Consider the following 16108-nt stretch of genomic DNA (forward strand, 5'->3'; position numbering starts at 1 on the left):
TCTCTGTTTTTGGCTAGGAAATGGATTCCATAAATATCTGCGGAAATGGAGCACTCGCAAAAGGCAGGGAGATCTGATACGTCACTTGGACTTTAAACACATTTCTCCTCGGGCAAATAGGCAAATGGTGCACCCTGACAGCTGCTGTGAGGGACGTGAACATGGCTGAGTAGCTCAAGTTCAGTTAGGAAATGACAGGTCATTGAGTGACAGGTCATTGAGTACCAATACACTGTCCATTTTGGAATAGGGAAGACTCAGAGAAGTTGCAATGTTTTGTTTCTTGTAAAACTCAGAGTCTTTAGTCACTGGGGGAGAGATGAATAGCTGGTAAGATGGGATTTGAGTATCTACAGGATGCATGCCTGAGTCCAAAACTTCTAAGGCCAATTTAATAGATAGTAGTTTCAATACAGATCCCGCTGACTATATAGGTAATCTTTGTAGCAGACAAAAGGTACATCAGATAAATTAGGAACCATTCCAGAAAAAGTACCCTTCTCTCTTAGAGTAATGTGATCAGGTCGTGATGATTTGACATCTTTTATCTGAAGAAAATTATACAAGACAGTCTCAGAAAATTACACTGCTGGGAAGCATTGAATTGTAAGGAGGATTTAAACTTTACTTAAAAAAAAAACCACAAAGAGATGTAAAACCTGGCCAGTTGAAATGTGCACAGATTCATGTGAGAGAGCAGTGGTTATGAAGGGGGATTAATTTATCTTTTGGGACAAGTGTCCCCGCTACCTGTGTTTAATAGAAACAGGGTTATGATGCAGCCATAAAGTTTTATAGCATGTTTTTCTAATGTACCTAAATGGAAATTCCATGGCTAAATAGGTGTTTAGATATTGCATTTCATCTCAGATTTTTGGATCTTTGATACCTGTTCCAATTCCCAGTTGCAAAGGGTACCTTGAACCTCTTTTGTTTTTCTTTCCTCCTTCATGAAGTCTTGGGTTTTGGTTGTTCACACAGACCATCTTTAATCATTGTAAAACTGTTGCTTGGGAAAGAAATGCTGATACCAGTGCTCTTGAGAGACTCTCTTGAATAACTACCCTGAGATAGTGATTGTGTTTTATGAGTTCCATCAGACTGAACTGCGAGTTTCTTGTGCAATTCTTTTGGTTTGACTCTCTGAGCATTTCTCCCTCTAGGGAAATGAACAATTTAGCTTCTTCCTTTGTAATCTTGTTGATTTGGGTTGGAGCTCTTTCAGTTAATTGTAAGCAATAAATGGGCCTTGACCTGTTTTGTATAGACCAGCTGTAGAGAAGAACTTGTCAGTAGTACAGCTGGAAATGATAGATTAGTCTCTTGAGAAGCCTTTCTCACACCAGTTGCACCTCTTGGGTATTGGAGAAGAGGAGACAGCCTGAATACCACTGAAGACGAGAAAAATCTAAGCTCCTATGATAATTGTTTCCTTTTAAACCTGCCTCTGTCATTAAACTGGTCTTGCTTGTGGCCAGATCAGCAATACAGGGTACTTTCTGACATTCTGATGATGTTTCTACACTTGTTTCAGAATGCTAAATAGTATTTTGTTTCTCCACAAGAACTGGAATGTTGTTGAGCTATTTAAATGGAATTTCTTGTGGAATTGCAGGATTATTACTTTTTTTAATCCTCTTTGTTTTATGAACAGTTCTACTAGACAGTCTCTGCTTCTGCTTAATAGATAACTATTAAATATTTTTATCTGAGTGACTTATCTCACAAAAATATCAATTTTTGTCATGGTAGCGTAGTTCAGAGCTCTTTTCTGTGTGCTTCTGAAAATTGCATATCCAGATGCATTCTGCACAGCTGAGCACATCTGAGGTTAGGATTAGTGCTGTGTTTGGAATGGGGACAGGATACATCTGTGCAGGATATGAGGAAGATCTGAACTGAGATGGTAGAAGTGGTTAGCTGTATCTCTGGACTTCAGTTATCATAGGATTGTGAAATGGTTTGGGTTGGAAGGGACCTTAGAGATCATCAAGTTCCAACCCTTATGCTGTGGACAGGGACACCTTCTACTAGACTGGGTTGCTCGAAGGCTCATCCAGCCTGGCCTTGAACACTTCGAGGGATGGGGCATCCACAACTTCTCTGGGCAACCTGTTCCAGTGCCTTACCACCTTTGCTTGTACTATTTTGCATAGGGTACTTGCCACTCCTCTGCTACTCAGGCAGGGAGATGGTGTCTTGGATAACACAAAGTTTTTATTTTTTCTGTGTGTCTCTTGCAGCGTCCTGCGTCTGCACAGTCACAAACAGCAAACACCAGATTGGTAAGTACCCTTCAACTCCCAGCACCAGTATAAGGGACGCAATTTCAAGCATTGCCTTGTACAATGCTTTTGGCACAGTTAGTCCCTAACTATATTTTACAGCTAGAGTAGCCAGGTGCGAGGTGGAGGAAAGTCAACAAAAGAAGGTAGACTGGCATATGTTTCTATGTGGCAAAAGCAAATGTTGGAAAAATACTTAAAACACTAGTAACAGCTTAAAAAAAAAAAGTAGGTGAGGTATGCTGAGAGACTACAAGTATTTCTGAACTGCATTTTAAAGAAGTTAATAGAGATGTTTAAAGATAAAGCTGTCACTCTGATCATCGAATGATGAAGACAGTGGCAACACAGTAGATAGGCATTGAAAAGGGAAGTGCAAAAACCTGTTAAACACAGGAGCAAATAGGAGTGTCACACCAAAAGGGAGGAGGAGGAGGAATTTTTGTCTTGTTACTGTAGGGGATGGAATAAGTCTGAATGATAAGGAAAGCACAGGTGAATCTGCATAGATAAAATTCAGGTTGCCCTATAAAAGAAGTAATAATTTTCTGTGAGACAGTCATCTGAATGACACTGCAAAAATTTGAGAGTGAACTGGGTTAAAATAGAGATAAGAAGGATTTCTTAAATTTAATGGAAAAATATGGACTGTTGTTAGCATAAGTCAGACTGATCTGCCTTTCTAAATGTCATATTTGGCACCCTTCGTGCAAGCCATATGGACAAATCAATGATAGTTTACAATTCTAAGCACCTGGCTATGTGGGGACATGGTAGGTATTATTTTGCTGCTGGGCTTCCTGCATGAATGTAATAGGAATTATTCTAATTTGGTTTTTTGTAAGGTTTCCCAGCAGGCAGGGAAGGTAGGACAGATGGAATCATCTTGAGAACCTAATTTGTTCTATGCACTGCTATTTATGTCATTCTGTGTAAGTTTAGCTGAGGCTTAGTGGAAAGAGTCTTATTGAATAATGAGGTTTTGTAGAGAATAGGAAGGATCTTTGTGCCAAGAGCTGTCAGTGCGTAGTAAAATTAGAATCATGATGTGGGAACCAGGGATACTTCCAGAATTTGGAGATATACCAGAGCGGTTAGATTTATCTATACTTCTAAAGATAAGCTGGTTCAAAGAGGAAACAAGGTCTTTGTGAAGCTGGAGACATTTCTGTGCTACAGCCAGAGGGTATTCTGTAGTGAAACACTGAAAAAAGTGTTTGTGCAGGAAGCCAGTAAAGTTAGAGTTTTTCTCTAGCATTTTGACAGCAGTGTAGTTGTGTTCTCAGGTAGGAGCCAGAGCTGCCAATATGTAGGCATGTATTTTCTGTTTGTAATTAATAAAATCATCTCCATTGTATTCAAGTGTTCCTTTAGTAAAATAGCTCACCTAATAGGATGAAAAATTTCTGTAATATTCTCTTTGAGCAGTAGTTCTCACATGATAATGATTGTCATGATAGTGCCAGGAAATGGTTTTTAAGAGAAGGTTACCTATCAGGAGATTTTAGAGGAAGCAAAGTTGTTGAGCTGAGAATTTGAAATGGAGAAAAGCTTAGGAAGAAAGACTAAAGCCTTTCAACTTATTATCATCTACAGCATCAGGCAAACCTGTCTGGTTACTGGCATTTTTATTTCTTCTGCAAATGCTTGTGTCTCCTACCTTCTCATCCAGATTGTGTAACTTTCTCTTATTCTTTAAAATCAGTTTTAATTAGACTTAACAAAATGTTTTAGCTGGCACGGACTGTCTGTTTTATCTTTGTATCTTTCTGTGCCAGTCACTGCAGTGTAACCTATTGTAGTGCAGTGCCTGTTGCTTTTGCTGTTGCTTCATCTACAGATCGCATAGCCACTTGCAATATCTAATTAAATAGAGAGAATGAAATTAATTTCCAGTAGTCCTTACAAATAAAGATGCAACCTGATTGTGCCATGGATTTTATTTGTATCTGAGTAGTATGGAATATTCCTCTGGACTTATCCAACTTAAGGTTTCTGTCGTGGGTTTTTTTTTTTTCCTTTCTAGATTAAAAATGCCCTCTGTGCATTCTTTGCTCATTATAGAGCTAAAAGAAAGTTGGAATTTAGTATAAATGCCTGAGACCTTCTCAGCTAGAGTCTTTAAATGCTATTTTTAATGAACCGAGCCTAAGGCTAGCTTAAATGTACTTGAGAATAAGTTCAGAGATTTTGATCTTACTCAGATTTGAAGATTTTATAATCCTGATAATTTGAAGACATTTTGAATTCCTGTCCTTTTTTTAGAATAGGTCACGACTACCCATCAGGTTAAGAATAAGCTTAGTGAGACTGTGTGCTAATTATTTTTCAAATTTTTAAAAATGTGTCTGTGTATATATACAGGATCTATCTCTTAAGTGCAAGAAATAGTAAGCTGATATCCTAGCAGTATAGTAACAAAAGAATAACAAGTGGTGAACTTTTCCCTGCAATATTTATCTAATCAGTGAATTACAATTCTGTTGTTCTGCTGTAGCTACACAATTAGAACAGAGAATCAGGGTTCTGGTACCATTGATGTGTGAATCTAAGTCTATCTGGAGCCTGTGGATGCTGGCTCTAGTGGCCCTTGGGTGAGAATTTTTCTGTATGACATCCTGACTTTGCTTTTCAGTATGTCTCATGTTTTCCTAGAAGGGGACAGGGGTGTAAATACTGGCACCGATGCGTGAATTGTAAGTCCTGCTGTGCTAAAATCTAAGGATGTGAGTGCTCGCACTTAGTGCTGTCTGGGGTGTGGACTTTTCAACAGCTGGAGTGAGGAATTGTGAATTTTGGCTGTGGTGCTCTGGAGTGTAGATCCTGTTGGGAATGGGGTCCTGGATTTGAATGTAACTTTTTTAGTAAGATAATTGAGAAGGGGAAAGAGAAAAACCTGGATTCACACTGTCTCTACAGCGTACCCGTCCTCTGTCTGCCAGTGATGCTGAAGTTAAAAGCTCGATGCCCTTAGGCAGGGAAAAAGCAACCGGGAAGCATAGCAGCTCTGTGGTAGGCCTGTCCATCGAGGAGGTAAGTAGCCTATTATATCACTTTTATTTACTTTGGCTTTTATTCAGTATGTGGGGTTATTTGCTCAACAAAGAGCAAGTGCATGTATATGAAAAACATGACAGAAGAAGAATACGTTTTAAAACAGAATTGCTGACTTTTACTGCTGGTCCTATCCTTCCCCTCATTTATGCCAGGCATACATATATGTTTGAAGCGGTGATAGGCTCCTTTGGAATTTAAATGCAAGACAAAATTTTTTAAGAATGTCATATGTACTCAGCCCACTGGCTGAAACTCAGAGATATTTGTAAGGTTCATTTTTTATTTTTATCTGTTTTGCTGGCTATTTTCTTTTTCTTTCTTTTTTTTCCAGATAAAAGTTCTTCGACGAGTGAAAGAGGAAAATGAACGGAGAGGAGGCTTCATCCGAATATTCCCTACCCCATTAACATGGGACCTTTATGGGTAAAAATAGGAATCCAGTAGGGGTAGCACTAATGCTCTGTGTTGTGGGATATTCTATGTTGGATATATGTAGATCAGCCATCCTGGCGATCAAAAAGACATATTGAAAGTTTTGGTAGAGCTTATTTTAGTGTTGAGGATGCTTTTCTCTGATCCCTTGTTTTTATCAGCTGCTGCTGCTTTGCTTAACTGCACCCCATGGAAAGCTGTCAAACATTGCTTCTGGTGTTGCTTTTCTGTTAGAATAAAAATATCTTCCTTTCAGATCCATTATGGCTATCTACTTTTACATCCCGGAGCTGCATATTATATAGTCTTGTCATTAGGCCCTAAATGTCATATAGGACTCACTCATTCTGAAAGTGATACTATGTTACTGTTTTCTAATTTTATTTTTCCAATCTGTAATGTTTTCTGTCTCTTGCATCACCAGGAACTTTAGCTGAAAAAAATAGCTCTCCTCCTTTCCTCTTTTCTGTTATGGTACAGCATGTCATCTGAATCTAGTTCTGGGATGTTTTTTACAGGCCATTTATTTCTGTGTTATGCTGCCTTTCATTGTGTTGTGCTCTTTCTTGATAATCCTGTGTTTTGTTTTTCTAGATCGTTTTTAGAGCACAAGACATCAATGAACTACATGCTGGCTACACGTCTGTTTAAGGACAGGTAGAAAGCTTTTCTGTTTGGGAGAGAGACAAAGGGCACAAACATCGTGAAAAGGATTGATTCCTCACTTATCCAATAAGCATCAGCCTGTGATTTACAGGGGTGGTAATAGTTGCTTATCTTTTCTATGTGTGTGAGATGACTGTGGAGGTTTCTCATATTTATGTGTTGTAGTTCTGAATCCAGGGATACAAAGGACAACACACAAAAGTCATGGGAATCACTGGAGTACAAAGATTACTATAGGCATGAGAAAACTTCAAGCATATAGGTTTCTCTATGAAGGGATTATAGGTGGTCTTTGCTTACCTTTTGTTTCAAATTTCAAGTTTCATGACAGCTTGTCCTCATGTAAAGTAGGCACTGAAACTGATTCCTCCAATGGTTTAGTATTCCTATGTCTTGACCTGTGCAAGCATGATTTGATGCCTGTGGGCTGTGCTTGGGTGGAAAAGACAGTTCATGCTGCTGGCTGAACTTCCATTGGGAGTTGTACACAGTATCCTTAACGCCCTTCCTTCTCAACAGTTCTTATCCAAATTTGAGATCCGCTATAAAGTAATTACCAAGTAAGGATAAGGAGGCTGAAAAAGGAAACAATATTTACAGAAGCTCTTCCTGCATGAGCAATGTACAGGTTTTTTTTTCTGTGTGTACGTTCAGGGATGTGTCTAAAGAATAGTTCTAAATGACACTTTCTCCAACTTAAGCCTGACAAATGTAAGCATCAGTTCTAGTACAGCTGCTCAGATTTCTTCCTTGGAGCTCCTTTTTTTTTTTTCTCCTTTAACATAGAACTCACAAGTGACTGTAAATTTGGTCTTTTCTTTGTACATATGAAAGACTATGTAGGCTTTTTAATCCAGGCTGATTCAGAATGGAAGGTAATTTTTGATTTTTTTCTCTTTATAGGGGCAAGATGAAAAGAGACTTCATCACTGGAAGATCCCGGTAAATGGTTTCTTAATTAAATAACTTGTACTTTGTTGGATTTATTCTAAATTTAAATTTGTAGAACTTCATCTTTCAAGCTGTGGGTCAATACCTTTTCTACCTGAAATCCATATTTTAGAATATGGATTTTAGAAATTTTAGAAAAACAAATACAGTGAGAGAAGCATATACCTGTATGTGGAGAACTCATTTTGGATTAAAGCTTAAAATTGCTCTTCTTAGACTTCCCACTTTGGTATTCCTGCCATATTTATAAGCCTCATCATTGAGTTATCTCAAAAGATCCCATAGTGCATGAGGGTTTGGGTCTTTATATACCCATATATTCAGCTTGTTAGATCTAAAAGATAAATGAAGCAACAAGAATTTTTTGTTGATGTTCACACTTAAATCATAGAGAGCACTTTTCTGGAACTTTGTGCGCTGGCAGAAAGTTGTTTCTTTTGTATGTTTTCCTTAAGAAATCTGGCAGAGCTCCTTATCCCTTGGTTTAGGCAGGACTTGTAGAAAGTTTGACATTTTCCACTTAGATTATATTAAAATTCTTATTTCTGACCAAGTAGTGAAGAACAAGCTATCTATATAAATGGGTCAGATGACTGGACTGAGGTCCATGTGCTCTCTTTCCATTCCCCTCCATTGTTTTGTACATTTCCCTATTCATTGTGCCTTGGAGTTGCTGCTGATGTCCAGCTGCTGATGGGCAGATATTACTCAATCATGAAAGCATGACAGTAGATAAGTGCATCTTGGGGCTTTGAGAGATGATGTTCTGTAAAGTACTTGCAAGACTCTCTGCAAACATTTGTAGGCTTAAATAGAGCAGAGTTAGACTGATAATAAATATTTCTTCCCTGTATCAGGAAAGAAAGTTTCCTGAAGAAATTTGATCTACTAGGTCTCTTGTATCATCAGGAAGAGAAGTACAAAGAGAGATTGAGGGATGTCTCTGTACTATGTTTCCCAGAGCAGGTCTTAATGGAAGGCTGGATATGAGGATGGAAGCTGTGGACTCTCATGCTCTGTTTTATGAGAGAAAGCTTATTTCACTGGAGTTACGGAAGCGTCGGCGATGTCATGGCAAAGCTAGAGCAGCACAGATGAGATCATCAGGTATGCATGGCTAGAGTTTTAGATGAGCAGCTAGTCAAAGGAAAGCAAGTAAAAGAGTTATTCATTTGTATTGTGTGTGAATGGAGTTGTTCTGATTTCAAGTGTTAATAGTTTTCCCTTCATTCCTCTTCTGAGCTTCTTGTTTTTTAGTGCCTAAAATTTCATTCCCACCTTTCCGCATCACCATGTATATGATTAAAGAGAATCAGTACTTGCTTGGAGCTGAGCTTGTGGTTACATTTTAGGTGAAACATTCAACCATATATGTGCCTCTGTAGTTCTCCAGCTTTCCAGAGAAAGATGGGACCTTGCAGATTGGTTCTCCTACACAGCAGTGATTCTAAGCTGTTGGAAAGAGAAATCCTTCTTATCCAAGGAGATGTTAAAAAAACTTACAGGGGTACAGAGGTGAATGATCCTCACAGGTGACTGTTCCCGAAGCCAGTATCTAAACTCTTTCTGGTAGCTGTGTGATACTGACTACAGTGGGAGAGACTGTATGTTAGAAAATTATTTTTGCTGCTATGTTAAGCTGTATGATCTGTATTGACACGTGGAAGTTTAGATTTTGTAGCTTTGGTTTATTTGACACACAAAATACAAAAAATGAGTGTATGTATATGTCAAGTATGGGCGTATATACATGTCAGTAAACATGTAAGAATCAGGATAAAATATAGGAAAATGCCTTTGTCTCTTTGATTTTGTGGTGGTTGTTTTTTTTTTTTTAATTTGTAAAGAATCTTGGTCTGTCTTTTCTGATATTGGGAAAATGGGCTTCTCAATTGTTTGATGCACAAGCAGAAAGACAGAAAGGATAGTATAGGGCAGTGATACTTAAGATTTTGTTCTGTAATGGTGGTGTTCTGTCCTTCTAGCAGAAAAGAGTTTAGGGGTAAACCAAAGGAAAGTCCTGTCTACTTCTTAATTTATTTTTTTTTAACTAGCATAGGTGATTTCTCCTCTACTACAGGCACATCAGAATCAGCAAAGCTGTCCCTCAAGTCAGACACAGAAGGTGAGGAGGAAGAGGAGGTGGATGCAGATGAAGATGAAGAGCTAGATAGAACTGTTTGCTCTGTTTCGGACACCCAGGTGAAAAACAAGCCAAAGCTCCCTGACTCGGTGAAAACTACTTGTAAGGAGAGGTTGCCAAAAAAACTTGACAAAAAAACTGGAGATGGAGGAGAACAGTTTCTGCAAAAACTAGGCTCAGAATCTCAGTTTAACTTGCTTCAGATTCTTCAAAAGCATGGAAACCTGAGGTGAGAGATTTCTGCATTTTGCCTTTAGCTTTGAGTTGCAACTCACACTTGTTAAAATACAGAGTATGTACATTTAGTGTCGCGTTATAAGTGTGAGGAGATAAGATGTTAGAAAAGAGACCTGGATTTTTGTCTTACTGTTGTCTGCCTTAACAACTTGTTGGCACAGAAGGGAGATTATTGCCCAGTATGACAGCTTACCTAAATGCTTGACCTGCTGGATCAGCATAAAGCACAACCCATAGTTTCCATTGCTATTCTTTAATCTAGTGATGTAACCTGTTTTGGTTTTTTTTTTTTTTTTTTTTGGTCAATTCAGACTTTTAAAATGCCTCTGTCTTAATGCAGGATGCCTGCTACTGAATTCTAAAATTTATCTTCTCATTCTTTGCATTTGCCAAGAAGTGGATATAGATATATATGTTAAATTTTCCAAGAAAGCTTGGGTAAGAATATGTCAGTGCTGATCTCAGTACTTTCTCTCCATAAAATTAGTTTTCTCATTTTTGTTTTTGATAGAATTTTTACCTCTGGTAATAATTTCTGCGCAAGGTCATTGCCTCCTTGAGAGCAAGATTAGGAGGTCATTTGAGAGTGACTAATAACTGAAACATCTCATTGCATGTTGCTGAGTACGATGTGGAACAGAGTATATTCTGATGCCTGGCTCTGTTGCTTGGAAAAGAGAGGTGCTGGAGGAGATTTTGTGAAGTAACACCAACCAGGGTCCTGCTAGATGTTTTGAAGTATGATCCTCCACTTGAATGTGAATAGAAAAACTGTCTAATTGCAGAGGGACAGAAAGGCTAAAAAGAAAGCTTGATCATGTATATCTGTGTAAGAAGATTTTAGACCTTCTAGACAAGAAGCAATATTATGTTTTCTGTGAAAATTGTCCAAAAGTAGAGAAAAAAAAGGCATCTTGTTGTTACTTTCTTTAGTTTCTGAGAGAAATTATGGATTACCCAGTGGATTTGGGGATTATTCTGATGTGTTATTGTAGCAAGGACATGCGTTGTTGTGACAGGGAAAACTTTGAAACCTGTTTTGAGGATGAACATAGCAACGCTGTGTCTATATCTACATATATATAGAACTGACTCCTGCCAAGAATGTAAGTTCTGTTTCGTGTTCCTGGCAGAATCTTGCTCAGCACCCAGCACTGTTGGGATTCCCCACAGAGGTGTGTAAGGCTTGTGGTTGACCTCATGTTCCAAGATTGTGCTGGGCTTGGCCCCATCTGATCTGTCACTGATGAAAGCTCTGCTTGTGGGTTCAACAGGCAGAGGAGCTGCAGTAATGAAATTTTCATTCAAGAGAAACCAGGCCTGTTCTGGTCAGTTTTTGTAAGTGGTAGGACTTCCCTCTCCTTTAGTCACCCTGATGAGGAAATTCCTCTACTGTCCACACACTGGGTGTTACTGATAAAGATGTGACAGTCAAATGAAACTTGTTCCCCCAACTCTGCCATTTCCAAGGAAATAAAATGAAAAGAGATTTATATATTCCTTCATTTAAGACCTCAGGTTTCGATATCCCACACACAATAGGAGATGCACTGTTATACAAGGATCATCTTCAGTTTTTAGTCATAGAAGTATCAGGTGCAGGCAAAGAACTATATCATTGTGCTGATGCTGATAACAGGGGCTCCTTAATTTTTAATTGAACTCCTGATCATGAGATGTTTGAGTTACACCTAAAACAAAACTGGAAGCCCTAGAGAACTCTGAGGGGAAGAACCTTTTCTGATATAGTGTGGCCTGTTGTAGACAGTATTGGTTCTTAGCTAGGATTCCATGTTCTCCTGATGTTCCACACGTGGAAAAAGAAGGTACTTGTGGTGACTAGCTGCATACAAAGCTCAGAGGTGTTACAAGGCCTGCTGGGCATTCTGGAGTTCACTGAAGTTCCTGAAAGACAGGAATTGTAACCAGGTATTTTCATCAGGTTTTAGTTGCTGGTACAGGTACAGCTATCCACAGAGGATGTTAGTTTGAGACTCTTGTGAACTCATTTGCTTAGCCTCTCTTTGGCCTGGTATGGTCTTCTAGAAGCATCAAAAGTTGGTGATTAAGCAGATGTGTACTTCCAATGTATTTTATTTTAACTTCAATTCTTACCTAAATTGATCTCTTTAAGTGCTACTATGTTGTATGATTTCTGTGGAACACTGTAAACCAGAAAGGCTAAATTGCTGCATGGAGTTTTTAGTGATATTTCAGAGGCTCATGTACAGGGAGTCATGAGGATCATATATATATCTGAGAATATTCCAAAGAAGCAGAGAACAGGTAGAGAAAGTATGGTGAGATTCCTCAGGAATCAATCTGAGGCTGATTTTAATAATGAAGTCAAGAATGACACAAAATATAGAAATGTGCTAATGAAATTTGCCGATAGAAAAGATTTGGGAGTTATTACCATGAGAGAAAAGTAGTGGAATAAGTATGAGAAAAACTGGATGGTCTTGAGCATAGGAATAATGTAACTAGGATGAAATTCAGTAGCACAAAGTTGCAAGGGCATGCTTTTAAGAACTAATAATTTGCAAAAGAAATTCTGTCAGCTGGATACTCATCAACTGGAAATTAATTATAAGGAAAAATATCTTGGATGCTGGTTGATCACAGAAGGTTTGCAGAGCTCTAGCTCACGCAGGGTTTATCACTTGACATACTTCTGAGACTTCCTGTGGAGTATTCTATACAGACGCTATCGCCTGTGTTCCTGGAAGGTAAATCGTGACTGGAGCAGGCGGGGGTGAGCTGCTAATCTCACCGTGCCACTAGTGTGAGTGCTTTGTTAGAAGACACTGAAACATGTGGATAGTTCAGCCTAATAAAATGAAAACTATGAAGGGGTGTAATTGCTGTTCATAAATACATTCAAGGTGGAGAAAGCAAATGCAAATATGAACTGCTCATGGATGAAGCTGGGCTGGGTAGTAAAAGAAGGTTCCTAATTACAAAAACGGTAAGTTCTGGAGTAAAATTCCAGGAAAGTAATGGATTCAAAAGTCTAGTTTATTTTGAGATGAAACTTGATAATTTAATAGAAAATATTAGGACATTGCCGCTGATAGAAAGAGGCATGAATCTGTCACTGACACTAAAACTGCTACATCCTTATGAAAAGCTTCTAGCAACTATGGGGAAAACTATGAGGAAGAGCAGAGACTGGGAGAACAGAATGCTTGAGGATAGGATTTAGACCATGATGACAATGAACAGAATTTGGTAAAGCTTTCAGCAATTTCTCTCACAACAAATGCATATGCTAAAGTGACTGCCATTGTGAGGGAATGAGAAGTGATGTGTCACTCCCAGTTCTTTCCTCAGTTCATGCTCACAGCTTCCCAGCATGTTCAGCCAGCTGCACAGCACATTTTGCTGCTGATCTTTCATTCTTCAGTGGTGCCTTGCTCAATGAAATTTGGCTTGTGTCCCTAGGCCAGCAGGGGAGGAGCTCACTTTCACAGATTTAATTCTTTCATTTCCAATGGGAATTACAGGGCCTTTGTTATAACTCTGGCACCAGTACCAAGCCCTTTGTTTATTTTATGGTCTGTTGTTGCGGTGTTCAAAATGTTTGTGAAGACAGAGGCCCAGCAGAGCCTTGAATTTGGTTTAAAAATACACAGTTTTGCTGATGTTCATGTTACTGCCCTTTGGAAGAGAGTAACTAAGGCTGTAAAAGGCAGGAAGAGCATTCCATTTTTAGAAATTATCTTAGAAGTTAAGAGTGTCTGCTGTCTTTTATATCTCCTGCAATACCTACCCCATCTTGGTGAACTGAAGGTCTGCCTGAAAATGCTAGTGGGGGTGAAGGGGTCCCCCTTTATTTGAGCATCAGCATTAATGCATCTAGGATGTCTAGGAGGTCCTTGCTGACCGCACTTTGGACCATAAGCTGTGCCCGACTTCTGTAATTCTTCCCATTCCTACTCTGAACATTGCTGATTGGTTCTTTTGGCCCACAGCAAAGTGCAAGCCCGTACGGCTTTCTCTGCCTATCTACAGCATGTTCAGTTCCGACTCATGAAGGAGGCTGGCGACCAGATCCAGAATCCTGCCTGGGCTGCCAAAGAGGATGAGCAAATGGTAAGAAGCTTTTTGTTGACCAGACTGAAAAGCCAGGCTGAAATCTGCCTTGCGAATTTTGAGGTCTGTTCCCATCCTTGCAAGAATAGAAGTCCAGCTGAGGTAGTGGTTGTCTATCTTTGCCCAGCTGCCAGTGCTGTATTTTTAATATACAGATGAGGAAGGACTGCTGACTGACCTCAGAGCAAGAGTACACAGCTCTTAGTGACTGGAGTGTGGTTGGCGTTCACACTGCTCAGATCTTTTGACGGTTCTCCTTCATTGATTTCTGAGCTTACCTGCTCTTGAATTCTTCTATCAAAGATTCTTTAAGATTACTTGTCAGGATCTGGTTTCTGCTGCATTAAACAAAATATACATCTACTCAAATAGAACAGGTACCCGGATAAGCTTTCTCTCCTATGCACTGTTTTACTGTATCCAGACATCTGCACTTAGGAATCTTCCTTGCATTCTAGGCAGAGGAAATTAAAGTAAAAGCCACTGAGAAGAGAAATAAAAGTGATGAATTTTTTCTAGGCAGTGTTTTAAGGCCCTATATTTGATGTGTATGCATTTTAAAGAGTGCAGCAAGCCCAGATACTCTCACAAACTTCCCTAAAAGAGCTGTGTACAATGGGCTCTTGAGCTTTCTGCATATTCAAATGTATTTTCACTGAGTGTATGTTGCAGGGAAACAGCCAATGCAGTTCAGAGATAAAATTGCATGTCAAGAATAATCAGTCAGCTCAGTGGAAAATGTTACCTCTGCTCTTTCCAAGTGGAAATTAAAACTGGCTTTTTGAGAGTCACTTTGTCTGCTGTACTGTGAAAAATAATGTTTAAAATAACAGATCAAACCAGCTTGGAGTAATGGCAGTGAGAGGCGAGCTGTGAAATCCAATAGTTTGGCTGTGAGGCTGCTCATTTATGCATTAATAGAGCTCCTAAGCAAAAGCAAATCCAGAGGGGAGACAGAAAGGGTTCAAAACACCCACAGGATACGTCTTGCCTTAGGATCTGCCTTGCCATATGTTTCCCCCACCAGAGGTCAAACAGACATGGTGAGGAACTGGAATTACACAGCTGTAGATGTAGTCATATGTTACTGCGGAGAGAATGTGGCAATAGTGTATATATGTATAAAGGGATGAAATGAGGCTACCCCAGTGGAGTGATATCTGTGGAGGTGTGTGGAGATGTCTGACGAAGATCTCCTTCCCTGTGGTAGTGCTGAGAGGGTTTTGTGTCAGTACCCTTTATCACAGGCCTCCTTTAACACACTGCAAGTTCTTTTTTGGAAACGTTCTCCTAAGATATTGGACTTTACAGGTCGTTCTGTGTTGGTTTTGCTTCTTGGCTATTTTTTTTTCCCTTTATCATGGCAAGGCACAACGTTTTCCTCTCCCACCTTGGATTTGTAGAGCTATACTAAAAACACATATTGCAGAATGCTTTTGTCTGCCAGTTTCATCTTGTTTTCCCAGCACGATATCTTTACTTCTTGCCACCCATTAGCTGCTGTAGTATCTCTTCTCCCCACATCTTGCAGATTGTCCATGGTTAACTCCATCTCTCTTGCTTGCAGGAGCTGGTGATCCGCTTTCTGAAGCGAGCTGCCAGCAATCTCCGTCAGTCCTTGAGGCTGCTGCTCCCCAGCCGTCGTTTAGGACTAAGTGATCGTCGTCGTATCCTGGCTCGCCAGCTGGGAGAGTTCATAATCTGTTATAACAAGGTGACTGATTTTTTTCTAAATTTTTCTTTTGGTAGCTCTTTTGGCTTCTGTTCTCTTCTTCTGAAGTATTTCCTGCAGCCATTTCAAAGGCATTGTTCTGTCATTTACATGGTCTGCTTGCAGCTATGCATCCAGTAATGGTACTTTGCTGTTCAAATTGTCAGACGACAGTACTAGTATATTATTTATGCAGTCAGTCATATGCATAAAAAGAAGTGCAGAAATGAAGGGGAATTTAATTGGCAGTTTGCTCTTTCTTTGGCTTATCTTCAATTCTAGTGCTTTGTAATGGCTCTTCCTGCTTCTTATTTGTATGGCGCTTCTTTAGAGATAATTTTTTTGTATAGAACGTTATGAAATTATGTATTTTACTATTTGTTTAGTATATGGAGGGACTGCTACTTATTTGTAGTAAGACACTCTGCGTGCTCAATGTTAAGGACACATAGGTCATAATTTAAATAATTTTCACATCTTTAGACGTAGAAGATGCTGTTCTTAGCATAGTGGTCTCTTGTTGCTCCTTGC

At 39.3% G+C, this 16108-nt stretch overlaps 1 protein-coding gene across 8 annotated transcripts in view; it reads left to right on the plus strand.

Annotated features, from left to right (window-relative positions):
- Window positions 1-16108, plus strand: part of TTLL5 (tubulin tyrosine ligase like 5) — a 133822-nt gene that overhangs the window by 39048 nt on the left and 78666 nt on the right. For 7 of the 8 annotated variants that reach the window (XR_003570892.1, XM_027880804.1, XM_027880806.1 and 4 more), the window contains 9 exons: window positions 2244-2285; window positions 5205-5318; window positions 5674-5765; window positions 6369-6431; window positions 7344-7382; window positions 8353-8498; window positions 9451-9763; window positions 13746-13866; window positions 15434-15580. Coding sequence is in view for 7 of the 8 variants with exons in the window: in XM_027880804.1 (XP_027736605.1) it covers window positions 2244-2285; window positions 5205-5318; window positions 5674-5765; window positions 6369-6431; window positions 7344-7382; window positions 8353-8498; window positions 9451-9763; window positions 13746-13866; window positions 15434-15580 (1077 nt within the window). In the remaining variant the exon portion in view is untranslated. The remainder of the gene's footprint in view (window positions 1-2243; window positions 2286-5204; window positions 5319-5673; window positions 5766-6368; window positions 6432-7343; window positions 7383-8352; window positions 8499-9450; window positions 9764-13745; window positions 13867-15433; window positions 15581-16108) is intronic. The other variant, XM_027880807.1, reaches the window with a different exon arrangement.

The sequence above is a fragment of the Empidonax traillii genome, unplaced genomic scaffold (assembly GCF_003031625.1).
Source record: "Empidonax traillii isolate 1590-97213 ecotype Southwest subspecies unplaced genomic scaffold, ASM303162v1 scaffold74:size2480735, whole genome shotgun sequence".
In the NCBI taxonomy this organism is placed as follows: Eukaryota; Metazoa; Chordata; class Aves; order Passeriformes; family Tyrannidae; genus Empidonax; species Empidonax traillii.